The following is a 19,108-nucleotide window of genomic DNA, read 5'->3' as shown; positions in this document are numbered from 1 at the left end:
CACTGTCACGGAGACTTCTGGACGGTGGGATTGCAAGCAGCTTGTGCGACTCAGAGAAACAAGGAAGAGGGCATTCGATGTGATAAGATACTCAATCTGTGATAATCCTGGAAACGCCACAAAAGTCCAGTGTCACTCTTTTGCTCCCCTACTTGAAACCCTCAGTGCCCTCTATGTGTTCCCAAGACAAAGAGCAAAGTCTTTACCCTACCTGCAAGGCCTAGGAGGTCTGATTCCTCCCCAGGCTTCCCACTTCTCTCAGCCTCTGCTCTCATTACACACTGGTCCTCCTCCAAGTCCTTGGAGGTACCCCGCTTCCTTCCACCAGCTGGCCTTTGCCTGGGATATTCTCCTTGACACCCAAACCCTCTGCCCCTGCCCCAACCCTGTTAACACCTATGAATGCCAGGCACTGAGCCCAGCACAGACCAAAGGGACAAGCCTCCCCACAAGAGGATGACTAAGAACCTAACAGTGCTCAATGCTGTGGCTAAGCCACCTAGCTTTTCAGGGCTAATCACACTTATAACAGACTTCTTGGTCACTTAAGTTAAACTAAGTTGACAAAGGAAAAAGAAACAACTAAGAAAATTGTATTCCCTTTTCCCAAAAGGTGTGGACCACAGGAGTATTTGCACTTACTTTGTCTTATGTACTTTTGTTGTGTGTTAACTGAACAGGAAAGCAAAGATGAATTGGACTATCATCAAGAACAAGGAGGACCCCTCAGAGAAAACCATCAAGACACCCAAGGTAGAGACAGCTGGGTTGGGTTTTATAATCTTATCATGATAATTGTCGGATGAAGTTTGCCCCCCTCATAGATGTTAATGGGGAATGACCCTTCCATTTCCCTCAGGTTGTGGGTTGGAAGTCAGAATACAGACCAAAGTGCTGAGTTCTGATTCTGACGTGTTCTTAGTGACTGCAAGTGGATGGAAGAGAGTGGAGACTCTGGGGGCATTACAAAAAGGCCCCACAGGCACTTTCACCTTTCTGTTTCTCCTGCTTTCACAGGGCCTTGGATATGCAGGTAAGGGAGCTGAGGTTCCCTGCCTGGTGGGATAATATTCCAACACATGGGGGAACAGCATCTTTAGAGACCCAGCCCACAGCTCTAGGTGGCCAGAGCTACTTGAGTATGGCTTCCTCCAAAAATGATGTTCCATTTGATAATGATGATGATTCCAGGAACTACTGGACCCAGAACTGGCATAGTTCTTATTCCCAGACCCTACATAGTGTCTGGGAATATTCCCAGACCCTAAGCTCTTCCCTGGGGGTACCTGAGGTACCTGGGCATGCTGCTGTGTGATGCTACATCTGGCTAGGCCCAGAAAGCAGAGCTGTTCTGTATCCTCCGTTGCTTCATACAGTAGTGGAAACCTGTGTGAGAAACTCTTGAGTTCTCAAGAAGGGGATGCAGAGCGAGCCAGCCAGAATTGTGCTTGCAGTGTGCTGTACAAAGGCGTCCAGCAGAGGGAGCTAATACAAGCTGAAATCCTGCTTGGCCCCCTAAGCCATATATATTCCCAGCCCCGGGTGCATCTACCCAGAAGGGGCTCCTGTTCCCACCTGGTCCTCCTACTGAGGCACCTTCTCTAATTCATATGAGATGCTCTGTTTAGGCTGGCAGCAGCGATCTGAGCTGCGGACAGGAGAACATGGGCTCTGGAGTTGGACTACCTCCACCTTAACTTCTCTGTGCCTCAGTGCCCTCAGTTGAGGCTAAAAACATTACCCCTCCCCCCTGAGGTTGCCTGAGGAATAAATTAAGTAATTCATATACAATAGTCCTCTAACGAATATTAATCTTGAGTTGGATATCACAATGATTACCAATCTGAAATGACACCACAACTTTCCCCATGGCATCTGGACCCTTGTCAGGGAGAGAGACCCCAGGAGCTCATTGGAGATAAATGTGCAAAGTCATGGATTTGGGATTTCACCCTAAACTTGGTATTTTTCTATCTACATCTCCTACATTTACTTTCACTTGACATTCTAGACAAAAATAACTTTTATACTCATTTTAAAAGATTTCAGTCCTTCTAGACATTGGACAATAAAATATCATGGTAGCCCAATCCCTGGGTCTGGTCAAGCTGTTAAGCAAGGTTCCTGCTAACAGAGGTATTCTGACACCTTCCATCTTCCAAACTGAGTGACAACAGCCAGGGAAACACGCTCCAGTCCTCATATCTTTGATATCATCAATCACGAATGTGTAGAATGTGAACACTGATGAGCGTCTAAGGTCTTGGCCAAGTGCAATAGGGGTTTTGGGCTGCACAGAACATGGCCAAACCTAAACAATGACCAAGTCAGTCAAAACAGATTACCTGTCTGATAACAGAGGAACAGGCTGCGGCTCAGTTCCATAAAGGTTATTCACACGGTCTTCAATGCAGCAAAAAATCACTGCAGAAAATTAAAGAAACCATTCGCCTGTCCTGAATGATAAATGCTAATGTTTAAAAAGGATTTCAAATCTTTTAAAAACAATGGGTATAGGGGATTGGAGGGCACTATGTAGGCAGCATTACAGTGATCAAGAGCACTGATTCTCAAGCTTTAGTCCCTGGGTTCAAATCTTTGCTCCACCATCTGTATAGTTAGGGATTACTAACCATGTGACTTTGAATAAGTTATTGAACTCTGGCATTTTTTTCATCATCTGTAAAATGGGGATACTAACAATACTTATCTCATGGGGTGGTTGTGACATATAAGAGTTGTGAATACGTATAATATGCTTATGAGTGCCTGATGCAGAGTAAGTGTGCATTAAAGGTTAGCTATTAGTCTATTTCTGAAAAACATTAATATTCTAAAATTATTTTTATTGATTCTGCTATTACAGTTGTCCTGATTTTTCCCCTGTTTTCCCCCTCCAGCCAGCACTCCCCACCCCCTCAAGCAATCCCCACACCATTGTTCATGCCCATGGGTCCTGTGTATAAGTTCTTTGGCAACTCCATTTCCTATACTGCACTTTGCATACCCATCGCTATTCTGTAACTACCTGTTTGTACTGCTTAATCCCCTCACCTCTTCACTCATTTTCCCACACCCCCTCCCATCTGGCACCCATCAAAACATTCTGTGTATCCATGACTCTGTCTCTGTTCTTGTTTGCTTAGTTTGTTTTTTAGATTCAATTGTTGACAGATTTGTATTTTTTGCCATTTTACTGTTCATAATTTTGATCTTCTTATTTTTAAATAAGTCCCTTTAACATTGCATATAATACTTGTTTGGTAATGAGGAACTCCTTTATTTTTTTTCCTCTCTGGGAAGCTCATTATCTCCCTTTGATTCTAAATGATAGCTTTACTGGGTAGAGCAATCTTGGCTGTAGGTCCCTGCTTTTCATGACTTTGACTATTTCTTGCCAGTTCCTTCTAGCCTGCAAAATTTCTTTTTAGAAATCAGCTGATATTCTTTTGGGAACTCCCCTGTAGTTAACTAACTTCTTTTCTCTTGCAGCTTTTATAATTCTCTCTTTATTTTTAACCTTCAGTATATAATTATGATGTATGTTGGAGTGGGCTTCTTTGCATCCACCTTGTTTGGGACTCTGTGCTTCCTGGACTTGCATGTCTATTTCCTTCACCAAATTAGGGAAGTTTTTTGTTTTTTTCATTATTTTTTCAAAAGATTTCCAATTTCTTACTCTTTCTCGTCTCCTTCTGGCACCCCTATGATGTGAGTTGGACCTCTGGAAGTTGTCCCAGAGGCTGTTTATACTAGCCTCATTTTTTTGGATTCCTTTTCCTTCTTGTTGTTCTGATTAGTTGTCTTTGCTTCCTTATGGTCCACATCATTGGTTTGATTTTCAGCTTCATTCACTCTACTGTTGATTCCCTGTAAATTATTCTTCATTTCAATTAGTGCATCCTTCATTTCTGACTGTATCTTTTTATGCTGTTGAGGTCCTCACTAAATTCTTTGAGCATCCTTATAAACAGTGTTTTGAACTCTGCTTCTGATAGATTGCTTATGTCCATTTTGTTTAGTTCTTTTTCTGGAGTTTGGATCTGTGCTTTCACTTGGGCCATGTTTGTCTCCTCATTTTGGCAGCCTCCCTGTTTGTTTCTATGTATTAAGTAGAGTTGCCTTCTGAGTGTGACCTAATGTAGTAGGTGTCCTGTAGGGTCCAATGGCACAGGCTTCCCTATCACCCAAGCTGGGTACAAGGTGCATCCTTCGTGTGGTTTGAGTACATCCTCCTCTTGTAGTAGAGCCTTGGTGGCCATTGGCAGATCAGTGGGAGAGATTTACCCAGGCCAATCAGCTACAAGGATTAGCTTGACAACTTACCACCAACTTCCACCCTCCATGGAGGATCGGCTGTGTAGGGGCAGGGTGGTGATGATCTGACTTGGTCTGTAGCTGTCCACTGGGTGTGCTGACCCTGTGGTTTCCCAGGTGGTGCAGGCCAAGGTCAGCCCCCACCTATGTTTTTCCCAGACCCACCCTGACTGAGCTATAAAGCAATCTATGATGGCTGCTACTTGTGCTGGGCTTGGAGATTTCCAGGTGAAGCCAAGTTGTGAATCTAGGTTGAATGCTGCTAGTGCTGGGCCTGGGCTCTCTGAGGCCCACTGTTACTTAATTGATAGGATTTAGGAAGTTGTGAAGCACCAGCCAAGACCAGCCATTCATATAGAAAAGCAGCTTGGGTGGCCTATAATTTGGGTGGGGCAGAGTCTCTGGGGATCTCCAAGGCAGGTCAAACAGTGTTAGCCAGTTTGATGGAATCTCAAAAACAGCACCAGGCTTGCCGGCTCAGTCTGGATGGATGTGGTTTCTTTAATTCCATAATTGTCAGACTCCTATTCAGCTCGATTTCTGACGGTTCTAAGTGATGGTTGTCCCATACTCAATTAGTTGTAATTTTGATGTGGTTGTGTGAAGAGGTGAGCCATGTCTTCCTACATTGCCATCTTGACCAGAAGTGAAAAACTTTAATTTTAGTAGCCATAAGTTTCACTTTGTCAGGAGAGACTTGTTCTAACTTGATAAGACAATTTCTTTACTTTCCAAATCAGTTTCAGTGGGGCGGGACTTGCTCTTGGGGGAATGATTAAATCCTCTGTGTAATCCTTTTTCATTTACATCCAGGTGTGTGCAGCAGACCCAATCTTAACAAAGCAGCCTTACCAATCTCGGCCTTCTGTGAAAGGTTAGGTACTAGTTTATCTCATTTTATTCTCTCCAAAATCTTATGAGGTAAAGTATATTATCTGTCTTTCACACATGAGGAAAATGAGGCTCAGAGGGGTTAGGTAACCCACCCAAGGTGCAGCCAGTAGGTGAAGAAGCTGAGGTATGAACCCAGGTTTCTATGGCTCCATGCCATTGGGTTTTCTTTTTTTATTTTATTTATTTATTTATTTATTTATTTATTTATTTATTTTCAGAGGGGTGTGGCAGGAGGGAGAGAAAGAGGGAGAGAAACATTCATGTGTGAGAGAAACATTGACTGGTTGTCTTTTGCATGCCCCAACTGGGGGCTTGGCCTGCAACCCAGGCATGTGCCCTGACTGGAATCAAACCAGTGACCTTTTGGTTTGCAGGACAGAGCTCAATCCACTGAGCCACACCAGCTAGGGTACTGTTGGCTTTTCAAAAGAGTTATAACTCCATTCACATGTTTCTGATTAGGAAATAGGTACAAAGTCAGAAACATCACAAAATTATGGCAGCAATTTTTTAAGCCAGCATTGAATGTGGGAGATTATTTAAGATCTCTAGGAATTTTTTTTATTTTTTTATTGTCTTTTATTGTTTATGCTATTACAGTTGACCCCACTTTGTCTTCCTTTGTCCCCTCCCCCAAGTCCCTCCTTCCCCTTCTCAGGTAATCCCACATCATTGTCCATGTCCATGGGTCATACATATATGTTATTTAGCTAATCCCTCCACTTTCTTTTATCCACTCCTCTCCCCCCATCCCCACTCTTAGAAATTCTTTTATATTATAGATAAAGAAAGCTGAGGTCTAGAAGCCAAAACAATTATGCAAAATTACAGCCAACTATTGACATCAAGATAATCCAAGTCTCTACTCAATATGTATGTTTACTTCAATTTAGTTTCATTTTCAAGGCCTTTCCTCAGGTCAGTCCCTGGCTCCAGGAGTAAACAGCTCCAGAAAAAACAAGTATAATGACTGCCCAACCTGTGCAACAAGGGGTAGCCAGTGTCGCAAAAGTGTCTCTTAAAGGTGTGGAGAAAACAGAGAGACAAGCAGTGTGTGTCCAGAAGTTGAGGCAGTGCTACTGCCCCAGAATCTACAGACTGGAAGGTAGTACCCCTGCAAACTGTCACCTCCTGATGTTGGTCAGAGCTTCTTGCTTCACAAATTGGTCTGTGTGAGGCCTGCACAGTCACTGAACACTGTCACCCTCTGCTATCTGAAGCCATGGTACTGGGTTCAGAATACCCTGCTAGTTCTTAGCAACCTACATGATCTACACGCTATATTGCTGCTTTATTTTTCCTTGGGGAAAGAACTTCAGAGTTCTCCAGTGTGGGAAGTGGTGTCTCCTTAAGAATGTTTCTGGCTAACCCCACTCAGCTCAGGGTGGTAACGCCAGGGAAGTCCCCAGAATCCCAGAATGTGGGGGGGGTTCTACCCACAGGGCCCCCCCGCCCCCACCATCTGGCTGCCACTGAGGAAAGTCTACCAAGACATGATCTGTTTGGGGAGGAAAGGTAGCTGATCTCTCAAAGGAGAAGGGCCAAGAGTTTTTTCCTCAGTGGGCTTTTATTGGGTTCATTTTGCATAGAAACACAGGAAAAGGTCATTAATCATTATCAGGCAGTAAGGATCAAACAACAGATAACATACAAAGAACTCTGAGGGCCTATTTTGAGTCAGGATCTGCTAGCTAAAGAGCCATAAGCCTTTGGGGAATGAACTCACCTCCTGCTTGGACCCTTATCATTTAGTTGAGAGCATTCTAAACAAAGCAGGTTTCACAGGATTTTATGTATTCTTTCTTAGGCCTGATAACCCTAGGGAACCCGCCCTTTCCAGCACAAGGCTGCACCCACCACCCGCATTGTTTCAGGCTTAAGACATTGTTTCAGGCTTAAATCAGGTAGGGGAAGTAAGTCAGCCAAGAGATTAGGAGACTTCTTGCAGACAGCATGAGGACTCAGGCTATGTCAAAGCCTAGGGGCAAAGGTCCATCACCCCCTTTTGCTATAGCCCCCCAAGTCCTTCCCTAGGGCCTCCCTGTGATCATGACTGTCTTAGATCATTTATAATCAAAGATGTAAAACTTCTAATAAAATATTAGCCAATTAAATTCTTAAGCTTATATATAAATCCTTAAACATATATGTGTGTGTGTGTGTATATCATGATGAATTCAGTTTATCCCAGGAATTCAAAAAAGATGTTCTAATATTTGAAAATCTGTTTAATTGATATCAAGAGGTTAAAGGGGAAAAACCTTAGGGTCATCTCAGTAGATGGAAGAAGAAAAATAAATTTATAAAATTCACCTTTTATCAAACCAGGACTAAATGAGGACTTCCTGGTTTTGATAAAGAGTATCTACCAAAAACCTGCAGTAAACATCACATTTCAATGGTAGAACTTTAGATGCATTCTCTTTAGAGACAGGACGAGGATAAGGATGCCCTCTCTCATTATTTCTATTTCAACATTGTAGCAGCACAGTAGGGAAAGCAAAAGAAAGGAAAAGGAAAAGGATAGAAAGGAGGGAATAACACTGTCAGTATTCCCAGACAATAGTATCATTTAATATGGAAAATCTGAGGGCCTCTACAGATGAGCTATTAAAAGGCAAACCATTAGAAGACGAAAAAAATCAGCAAGATGGCTAAATATAGATCACTAAATAAAAATCAACTGTGCAAAAAATAGTGTTTTAAAACATAAAGCATGACTTATAATGTAACTGCTTCCATAACTGTTATTATGGAAGGCCCCAAACAACACAAAAGTGGACAGAACCGTACAATGAATTTCATGTCCCTATCTCCTGGCCGATGTTATTCACCTACATTCCCAACTCCTTCCTCCTTTCCACATTATTTTGAAACAAATTCCAGGATCATATCATTTTACCCTCATACACTTGAGTATATATCTCTAAAAGATAAAAAATCCTCTTTTGACATAACCATAGCAGTATCAATATTGCACCTAAGATTTGGAAGTATTCTTTAATTTCATTGAATATTCAATCAGTTTTTTCAATGTTCTAATTGTTTCACAATTATTACAATTGTTTTAGAATTTGTTTGCAATGGGTTGATATGGCCTTTAAGTCTTATTTAATTTATAAGGTCCCCTCCATTTCTTCTGCCCTCCACCTGTAAGTTTACTTTTAGGAAATCAGGTCACTTGACCTGTGAGTTTCCTACATTCTAGATTTTGCTGATTGCATCCTTATGGTGTAGTTTCACATTTCTGTCTTCTACAGTATTTCCATTGAGTTAGTGCTTAGGCCTAGAGACTTGATCAGACTGAGGTTTGGTTTTTCCTTTTGGCATGGAAGTCACTGTGTTCTTCCATCAGGAGACATAGTATCTGCTTCTCTCTGCATGATGACAGCAGCTACAAACCCATTAACTCATGAGGCTACAAAATAGTGGTATTGAAATTCTATCATTCTTTTTTTTTAAGATTTTATTTATTTATTTTCAGAGAGGGAAGGGAGGGAGAAAGAGAGAAAGAGAGAGAGAAACATCAATGTGCGGTTGCTGGGGGTCATGGCCTACAACCCAGGCATGTACCCTGACTGAGAATCAAACCTGTGACACTTTGATTCACAGCCCTCACTCAATCCACTGAGCTACGCCAGCCAGGGCGAAAATTCTATTATTCTTTCTTCACTTATTACTTGGGAAACTCTTACTAAAAGAAACTTGTCCCCTTCTACTATTTAATTATCCAGTGGTACAGATTATGTAGGAAGGCAGATAAATGTAGTTTTTAAGTATAACATTATAGAAGTTATAGCCAAGATGGAGGCGTAGGTAGACATACTATGCCTCCTTGCATAACGAAAAGGACAACAACAAATTTAAAAACAAAAAACAACCAGAACTGACAGAAAATCCAACTGTTTAGAAGTCCGACAACCAAGGAGTTAAAGAAGAAACGTTCATCCAGACCAGTAGGAGGGGCAGAGATGGGCAGCCAGACAGAGAGGACTCACAGCAAGGTGGTGGCTGGCAGGCAAGGTGGCAGCTGGAGAACCCAGTGAGGCATTGACTGGTGGAGGGGGCAGTCCCACATTCGCATGCACATAAACCTGGAGGAACAACTGGGGAATGAGACAGAGCAACCCAGAGTTTTAGCATGGGGAAATAAAACCTCAAACGTCTGATTGAAAACACCTGTGGGGGTTGAGGCAGCGGGAGAAACTCTCAGACTCATAGGAGAGTTCATTGGAGAGACCAACAGGGCCCTAGAACGTACAAAAGCCCACCCACCCGAGAATCAGCACCAGAGGGCCCAATTTGCTTGTGGCTAGTGAGGGAAGTGGCTGAAAACCAGCAGAGAGCAGAGCAAGCAGGATTGTTCCCTCTCTGATCTCTCCTCCACGTACAGCATCACATCTCAATGGCCTGGGTTGCCCTGCCCTGGTGACCACCTAAAGCTCTGCCCCTTACTATAAAACAGGCCTGCAGAGACAATAATAATAATAATAATAATAATCCTAATGAAAGAACAAATCAAAGCTCCAAAAAAAATAAGCAACAAAGAGATAACCAACCTATCAAATACACAATTCAAAACACTGGTAATCAGGATGCTCACAGAATTTGTTGAATATGGTCACAAATTAGATGAAAAAAATGAAGGCTATGCTATGTGAAATAAAGGAAAATGTACAGGGAACCAACAGTGATGATAAGGAAACTAGAGCTCAAATCAATGGTGTGGACCAGAAAGGAAGAAAGAAACATTCAACCAGAACAGAATGAAGAAACAAGAATTCAAAAAAAATGTGGAGAGACTTAGGAACCTCCAGGACATCTTTAAATGTTACCAACATCCAAATCATAGGGATGTCAGAAGGAGAAGAGGAAGAGCAACAAGTAGAAAAGTTATTTGAAAAAATAATGAAGGAGAACTTCTCCAATCTGGTGAAGGAAATAGACTTCCAGGAAGTCCAGGAAGCTCAGAAAGTCCCAAAGAAGTTGGACCCAAGGAGGAACACACCAAGGTACATCATAATTACACTAGCCAAGATTAAAGATAAGAAGAGAATCTTAAAAGTGGCAAGAGAAAAGGAGACAGTTCCCTACAAAGGAGTTCCCTTAAGACTTTCAGCTGATTTCTCAAAAGAAACCTTATAGGCAAGAAAGGACTAGAAAGAAGTATTTTGAGTCATGAAAGGCAAGGACCTATATCCAAAATTACTCTAGACCCAGCAAACCTGTCATTTGGAATGGAAGGGCAGATAAAGTACTTCCCAGATAAGGTCAAGTTAAAGGAGTTCATCATCACCAAGTCCTTATTAAATGAAATGTTAAAGGGATTTTTCTAAGAAAAAGAAGATAAAAAATATGAACAATAAAATGACAACAAACTCACAGTTATTAACAACTGAACCTAAAACAAAAACAAAAACAAACAACTAGAACAGGAACAGAACCACAGAAATGGAGATCGCATGGAGGGTTATCAGCGGGGGAGTGGGTAGGGAGAGAGGGGGAAAAGGTACAGGGAGTAAGTAGCATAAATGGTGGGTAGAAAATAGACAGGGGGAAGTTAAGAATAGTATAGGAAATGTAGAAGCCAAAGAACTTATATGTATGACCTATGGACATGAACTAAAGCAGGAGAATGAAGGTGGTAGGGGGTATGTAGGGCAGAGGGAATAAAGGGGGGGAAATGGGACAACTGTAATAGCATAGTTAATAAAATATATTTAAAAATAAATGAATAAATATAACATTATACATATCAATACTGTAAATATTGTTCATACATAGAAAGATTCACTACCATAAAGATGACAATTCTCCCTAAATTAATCCATAAATTGAATGCAATTCCAATTTTTAACATGCCCCGGTAAGGTTTTTAGTGGAACATGGTAAGTTGATTCCAAAAGTCATAAAGAAGGGTCAAAGATGCCAATAGTTTTGAAGAAAAGCAAAGTGGAAGAGTTTTCCCAAGAAAATATCAAAAATTACTTTAAAGCTAAATGATATTGCTTAGGGATAAAACAGAAGAGAATGAGAATCTGGGGGGTGGAATGCACTCATATATGGCTAAAGTGGTGTTATAAAACAGGAGAGGGGATAAATAGATACAAACAGTGGAGAAAGAAGGAGCTGTCTTCAGAGACAAGGATGCTCCTGTGCTGAAGGGAGGGTACCCCTCCTCTGAGGGCTTTTATGACCTGCTTCAGGGGAGAACAGGGAGGTGAGAGAGTCCTATCGGCACCTGATATTTCTCGAGTTCCTTCAGCTTAAAATAGTCAGTGTGCCATATTTTGGAATAGCATGTTCTGAACGCTGTCAACTGATAGATACCAAGTTTAGGAGAATGGTTCTCTCTGGGGGAGAGTGAGGGAAATGGCATTGTATGGGATCAAGTGAAGTCTCTGAAATGTTTGGGGTTTTTTTTGGGGGGGTGGTAAAATGTGAATCAAATATGGCAGAATGTTAAGATTTCAGAAAACTAAATGGTAAGTACATGGGTTATCATTATGCAATATTTTTTCTATACTCTGCATTCTTAAAATACAGGGTCCACCAGAAGTAACACCATTGAGTGTGGTTAGAGGGTATGTGAATGTCTTGCAGGAGATGGACAGCAACTTGAACATTTCACCTCAAATGTCTTATGGGGTACTTGAGTGTGACATTGTTATATTACAGAATTACATACTTATGATTTTATAATAAAAATGTGATATAGATTACTAGCACATAAAAAGGGGTGTTATTTGTGCCAGACCCCGTATTTTACAGCTTTTATTTTTAAGGAAGGAAGGAAGGAAGGAAAGAAGGAAGGAAGGAAGGGAGGGAGGGAGGGAGGGAGGGAGGAAGGAAGGGAGGGAAAGGAAAGGAAAAGAAAGTTAACCTGGCTCTGGTGTGGCTCAGTGAATTAAGTGCCTGCCTGCGAACCAGAGGGTTCACAGTTAGATCCCCAGTCAGGGCACATGCCTGGGTCGCAGGCCAGGTCCCCACTAGGGGAACGTGCAAGAGGCAACCACACATTGATGTTTCTCTCCCTCCCTCCCTCTCTCTCTAAAAATAAATAAATAAAACCTTAAAAAAATTAAAAGTTGCAAATATTATTCAAAATACTGCCTTGGTTTATTTCAGTACTTCCTAAATATCATATTATTTTACTAGAGAAAAACAGATCACCCTTCTATGGTTCACATCCCAACACTGACAGTTTCAATTCTAATCAAAATGGTGAAATTACACTAAGGGAGAACCTCAGCTTTTGGTCAATACAAACGCGCCCTCTGCTGTTCCAATCATGCCCTGTCACAAAGTTCGAAAAGGGGTGAAGGGCAGTGAATGTCCAACGAGACAGCTTTTTCTGAGCCAGCCATGTTTAAAGAAACCCTCACAGAATCCCCCTAATCGCGAAAATACCATAATCAGCTCCCACGTTCTGTTAATACTACGTATTATTCAAGGCAAAATAAATTCCAAGATACCACCTCAATCAGCGTCTCAGTTTCCTCAACTAACTTCGTGCTTTAACAGTTTTGTCCCCACTAAAGTCTAAAGGTTGGTGTGTGAGACAGTGCATGTCACCCTTAAGGTTCACGAACGACAAAAGAGAGCCCGGGATGAAAAGAGGCTCTGGGGTGGGGGCGGGGCAGAAAGGGGGGCACTGGACAATAATTGAACACGGAAGAAGGGAGTAACTGCATTGTTAAGAGAATGATGCTAGTAGGATAAGAGAACTTTTTTTCTTTTCAAAATTTTCTTTAAAGTATAAAATACTTTAAATAAAATTGAGGAGAAATGAATTAATTTGTGCAAGAATCTGTGGCTCAAAAAGAATGAGAGAAAATGGGGATTAAATATTAGAGTATGACTTTCAAAAAAATTTTTTTTTAGTTTTAGTTTTTGTTTGGTTTGGTTTGGTGTTAACAACCATGAGACCTTAAGCTCCCGAGCCCAGGGTGTGCATCCAGCCTACTCACTATTCCCAGCACCTAACACAATACCAGCATAGTAAGTATTTCATGATAAATGAAGGAAGGAATGACCATTTCCATGGACTGTAAATTGGTACAAATATTCTGGGGAAAAATTCAATGGTAGATATTGTTCCTTAAAGACTGTATACATCCCTTAATACTCATAGATGTGGACAAAAAGTAAGTCTTTTAATAATTAAAAACATTCCTTTAAGAGATATACTATGCAGAGTGCTTCACAGTTATAAAAAATTGAAACAATCTGACTTTCAAAAGTTACATGTTTGGTTTTAGTCAATTATAGTACATCCAGATGATGAAATGCTATACTGCTATTAAAATCATTTTTAAGAATATTTATGATAGAGTACATTCTAATAACATAAAAGTACATTAAAATTATATATACACTGTATAATTTGTATATGTGCATGAACATAAATATGTCAAAATATTTGCAGTAGTTTTATGAGGGTAGAGTGATCACGGGTGAGGTATGTTTTGTTGTTTGTTTTTATCAGGTGTCAGGACTGCTTTAGGCACTTTATTGTATTAATATATATTTTGTTAGGCTTTCAACAGCTTTATCAAGGGATGATTAACATACATAAATGGTACCTAGTTAAACTGTACAATTAGATATGTTTTTTGTGGCAAATATTATAATTTCATTTTTCTGCAAAGATTTTAATGCAATCAACTTCACTCTTCTTAGATCTTACTTTTGTATGATTACTTGGTAGGATCTAAAATTATTCAGTCATCAATTGTCTTTCATTGAAACATTATATATTGATATGATTCTGAGTTTTTTCCAATTTTATTAAGATATAATTGACATGTACCATTGTATTAGTTTAAGGTATATAACATGATTTGACACATGTACATGTTGTAAAATGATTACCACAATAAGTGTAGTTAATGTATATCAGCTCACATAGTTAACAAAATTTTTTTCTTCTGTGGAGAACTTTTAGGATTTACTAGGTAAGTTTTGATATATGTAAGCACCCATGAAACCATTACCACAATCAATAATGAAACACTCATCACTCCCAAATGTTTCCTCATGCTCTCTCTCTCCTGCCTCTCTCACCCCCAATCACTGATCTGCTTTCTGTCACTATTGTTACATTTACTAGAATTTTATGTAAATGGAATCAAACCATATGCACTCTTCTCTATCTTAATTCTTTCACCACATAGTTCATTCGAGATTCACCCACGTTGTTGAGTGTATTGATGCTTTACTCTTCTCACTGCTGAGCAGTAGTGCATTGTATGTATACAGCGGCCAGTCTGTCCCTTCACCTGTTGATGGACATAAGGTCTGTTGCAAGTTTTCAGCTATTAAAAAGAAAGCTCCTATGGACATTTGTGACAAGTCTTTGTATGAACACGTGCTTTCATTCTATAAAGTACCTAGGAGTATAATGGGTAGATGATATAGTATATATAATCTTTAAGTTTTTAAAAAACTGTCAAACTATTTTCCTAAGGACTTGTACCGTTTTACATTCCAACCAGCAGTGTATGAGAGTTCCAGTTCCTCATGTCCTTGTCAGCTCTCGTATAGTCAGTCTTTTTAATTTTTGACATTCTAATAATTATGTGTTGGTGGGGGGGCATCTTCTTTACGGTTTTTGTGTGTGTGTGTGTGTTTTCCAAATTTTCTGCAATGAAATATACCTTCTATAATTTAAAAATTCTTTAAAGTAACTAAGATAAAAGGTGGCCTAGTCCAATGTAAAGTCTTAGTCTGGAGATTCTTCTCAAAGAGCTGCCCAGCGTGGTCTTCAGAGGCCCCAGCAGAGAGCGCAGACTGTGTGACCCACGTATGCCTTCCTCATAGGACACATTTTTTTTAATCAATTTTCTTTCAATGTTATAACCACACTGAGGTTTTAAGAAAAATATAAACACACACAAACCTCCCAATCTAACATATTTTTTCTATTTTTTCCTCCAGATCTTATTCATCTAAATATATATTTTACAGATTCTAACATACTATTCTATAGTTTACATTTTTATTTGTCATTATATCATATTTTCCATATTGCTTATCTTGGAACCATAATTTTAAGTGTCAAATTAATGCATCATAATTACTTTCCTAATCTCCCATTGTTGGGCTGTTTTCATTTGTTACTATTAATAATAATTTTGTAATAAATAAGTTGGTACAAAAAGCTATTTCTTCCTTTGAACTATTTCCTTATGGTAAATATCCAGGAATGAGAATCCTAATCAAAGACCAGACATTTTTCTGGTTCTTGATACATACTGTCAAATCGCTTTCCCAAAGGGTCTTACTAATTTTATTGTCATTTGCCATGTGCCAGCAGTGATACCTACAGATTTGCTAATTTCCTAGGTATAACATATCTCACTGTTTTAATTGGCATGCTGTTGAGGACTCAACAGGGAAACATTTTCCCTGCTAGCGTTTGAGATCATTGACTGTTGTCCTTTGCTGATGAAGAATGCTCTCTGTTTTCACAGACCCAGAGCCAAGGAATGTGACCCTCCGCCCTCTCAGCACTTCCTGGGCTGAGCACATGTGGAGGCCTGAGGCAGATGCTGTCCAAATGGCGTAAGCATTCAAAGTTGTAATATATGAACTTCCTTTTTATTTTGTTTATCCTTGTTTTTAATTCATTTTGTTTCTGTGTTTTCTGAAAAGTCTCAGCTGATAGCATACTCTGACAACTAGAATTAAACTGCTGTCTAAAAAACAAAGATTCTTGGGGAGAACTGTATGGTGATGTGTTTCCTATTTAGAGCATACTCTTTGTGGGTGGGTGATGAGTGAAGTTTAACTCCAACAGTGTGGAAGCAGCTTTCTCCATTTGTCTATTTAACTGACATCCACGATATGCCTAAAAAGCTGAGGTCTGTCAATTCATCCTAGGTTTCTCCTCTCAGCATTCACTCTGCTGTAGCTGAAGTACAATAAATAACACTAATAGTACTCATACTAATTGCTAACCCATATTAAGTGCTTCCTTTTTTCTTCTCCTCCATGTAGAACTATAGCCTACTGTGACCTCCCATGAGCCTCAGCGACTTGCGAACCTACCCTCACCTTCCTTGTGGCATAGGGCTTCCCTCCTGAATCCCTCAAAAAGGCTTTATATTCCCTAGCAACTAAGGGAAAATGGCACTTGGATGGTGAGGCTACTATCCAAAGAATTCCATTTTCTAACTTTTATACATCATCTTTTTCCACAATAGATTTAAACCACTTACAACAAACCGTCACCAAAAAGAGAGAGCCCTGACCAATGTGACTCAGTTGGTTGGGTGTCATTGCACAAAGCAAAAGGTCAAGGGTTTGATCCCTGGTCAGGGCACATGCCTAGGTTACGAGTTCGGTCCCTGGTCGGGGCATGGATGAGAGGCAACCGATTGATGTTTCTCTCCCTCTTTTTCTTCCTCCCTTCCCCCTCTCTAAAGCTAAATTAGTTTATTAATTTAAAAAGAGAGAGATCAAAAAAATTTTAATTGGAAGGAAACAAAAAAAACTACACCAACACTCCACAAAAGTCATCACAGACATTGTAATTAAAGAACAGACTTCCAACCCTGGCTGGTGTAGCTCAGTGGATTGAGCACTGGCCTGTGAACTGAATGGTTACTGGTTCAATTCCCAGTCAGGGCACATGCCTGGGTTGCAGGCCAGGTCCCTGCTAGGGAGACTTGTTTCTCTCCCTCTCTCCCTCCCTTCCTCTCTCTCTAAAAGTAAATAAATAAAATCTTTAAAAAGAAAAAAGAACTTTCAGACTTGATACAGAAATTCCTGAATGTGAAAGGGGAAAAAAAAGCAGCATGATCAGGTTTGTGGTTCTCATTTACAGCATACCTGTTCCTCAGGGGAAATAAATGTTTTGCTAGCACTAAATTCCAAAGGATAGTTCTTCTCTGGGTTTTTATAGAGTGACATTGAATGATTTAAAGACTCATATATTTACAGGAAATTCCATTTACCTCATTTGACAAATATTTCTCAAGTTTCTATAGAAGGCCCTGTGCTAGCACAGCATAGTAAATATGATCCTGATGGAGCTAAAAAACATAAAATGCCCAAAACCAGGCCTGGTACACAGTAGCTTTAGCTGCTGCTGTTACTGTAACTCATATGGCTGTTTCTTAGGGACCTTTTTACCTAGAGAAAATAAGTTGGTTATCCTGAAGGCACACTGTCAGTGACAGCAATTCTACAAGGAATCAAACTGACACAGCACATGACCTTTTGGTGGCTGAATTTGATCAAGAATACAATTCAGAGGGCATAAAGGGATGGATGGATATTTGCATCTTCTTAGACAATCTTTCTTAAAGGTCACCTTATTTTTCAGCTATGCCTTTGACAGAAGAAGTTTCAGTTAGATGATCCTATGTCATTCAATTGAAAGCATAAACATGCAATCCCAAGAGGCAACCCATTTTTTCTGCTACCTGAGTTTTAGAATTTAACCCGAGACAACCTCAAAAGGGAAGACCAAACTTTCTCATCTTCTTTATTCAGAAAAAGAGGGTTGACCAAGTATGTGAAATGCCCACCAATTGTGTGAAATGAGTAAGTGTGTGAAATGGCAGAGAACAGACACTCAGTCAATGTTCATGTTCCCTCTTTCTTGTCCACCTGAGTTTTCTCTTTAGTATGGTCTTGTTGGATTGCTTTTTTCAAAGGGGCAAAGATTATGACGTACACCATTGGCACAGAGGACTCCCAGAACCTGGGCCTGAGTCCTCAGAGAGGTTGGGTCCTGTAGACACATCTCTTCTTCCAAAAGAAAGAGAAGGGAAGACTGAACCAAGAACGTCCAAGCAGGAAACACCAGCCAACATCAGTCACGTGAGTGCAAACACCTAGGCACTTGGTCCAAAGGCACTACCTGGATCGTGCCCCCGTCAGAGCTACCATGTACAGCTGTGTAGATTGCCTGCTATACAGAGGCACCTGACAAAGTGGGCAAGTCAGAGCTGAAATCCAGTCTGTGGCCTGTTCACCATGTCAGGCACCCCAGCATGGGGTTGCATCCCCCTGAAGGATGAGGTGCCCATTTCTAATTCTTACAAAGGTACTAAAAGGAAACCAGTTTTTCTACACTTACACCACTTCTGACACCAAACGTCTGGGCATTTTTCCCACAACAACCAATCCTCCAACTCTCTGTGGACACCAACCGGGTGTCCCACAATTCAGTTCTGACACTGACTACCCAGAGCTAGGCCAGGCCCTACAGAGGATTCCCACCCCCACTTCCCATCAGGTTTGATAATTTGCTGGAATGGCTCACAAAACTCGGGGAAACATTTATTTACTGATTTACTACAAAGTTTATGATAAAGGACACAAGTGAACAGCCAGATGAAGAAATACACAGGGCAAAGTCCAAAGTGGTCCCAACCGCAGGATCTTCTGTCTCCACGGAGTTTGGGGTGTGCCACCCTCTCAGCACGCGGATATGCTAACCAGTCCAGAGCCCTCTGAACTCCTTTGGTTGGGGTTTTTATGGAGGCTTCCTTACGCAGGCACGGTTGATCGCATCATCGGTGAATGGCCATTAACTCAAACTCCAGCCCTTCTCTCCCTCTCTGAGGTTGCGGGTGTGGAGTTGAAAGGTTCAGTCCTCTAATTACCTAGTTGGTTTCCCTGGCAACCAGTCCCCCTTCCTCAGGAGCTTTCCAAAAGTCACCTCATTAACATAATCTTAGATGTTGTTGAAAGGATCCTGTTATGAATAACAAAACACACTGCTTTTATGCTCCAGAAATTACAAGGGTTTTAGGGGCTTTGTGCCAGGGACTGAGGATGGAAGACCAAATGTGTATTCCTTACTATGTCACAATATCACCGGTCCGGAGTGGGTAGCCGTGACCCTGCTCTGCCATCCTCTTTCAGAGGGAACCTGCGTGTT

At 40.8% G+C, this 19,108-nt stretch overlaps 1 protein-coding gene across 4 annotated transcripts in view; it reads left to right on the top strand.

Annotated features, from left to right (window-relative positions):
- KIAA2012 (KIAA2012 ortholog) overlaps nucleotides 1-19,108 on the top strand; it is a 114,178-nt gene that overhangs the window by 82,596 nt on the left and 12,474 nt on the right. For all 4 annotated transcript variants that reach the window (XM_036023056.1, XM_036023055.1, XM_036023054.1 and 1 more), the window contains 3 exons: nucleotides 681-753; nucleotides 15,687-15,777; nucleotides 17,877-18,042. In XM_036023056.1, the coding sequence (XP_035878949.1) occupies nucleotides 681-753; nucleotides 15,687-15,777; nucleotides 17,877-18,042 (330 nt within the window). The remainder of the gene's footprint in view (nucleotides 1-680; nucleotides 754-15,686; nucleotides 15,778-17,876; nucleotides 18,043-19,108) is intronic.

Source organism: Phyllostomus discolor, chromosome 4, assembly GCF_004126475.2.
Source record: "Phyllostomus discolor isolate MPI-MPIP mPhyDis1 chromosome 4, mPhyDis1.pri.v3, whole genome shotgun sequence".
Classification (NCBI taxonomy): domain Eukaryota; kingdom Metazoa; phylum Chordata; class Mammalia; order Chiroptera; family Phyllostomidae; genus Phyllostomus; species Phyllostomus discolor.
The sequence above is the reverse complement of the archived record's forward strand: the minus strand, read 5'-3'. Positions and strand labels throughout refer to the sequence as shown.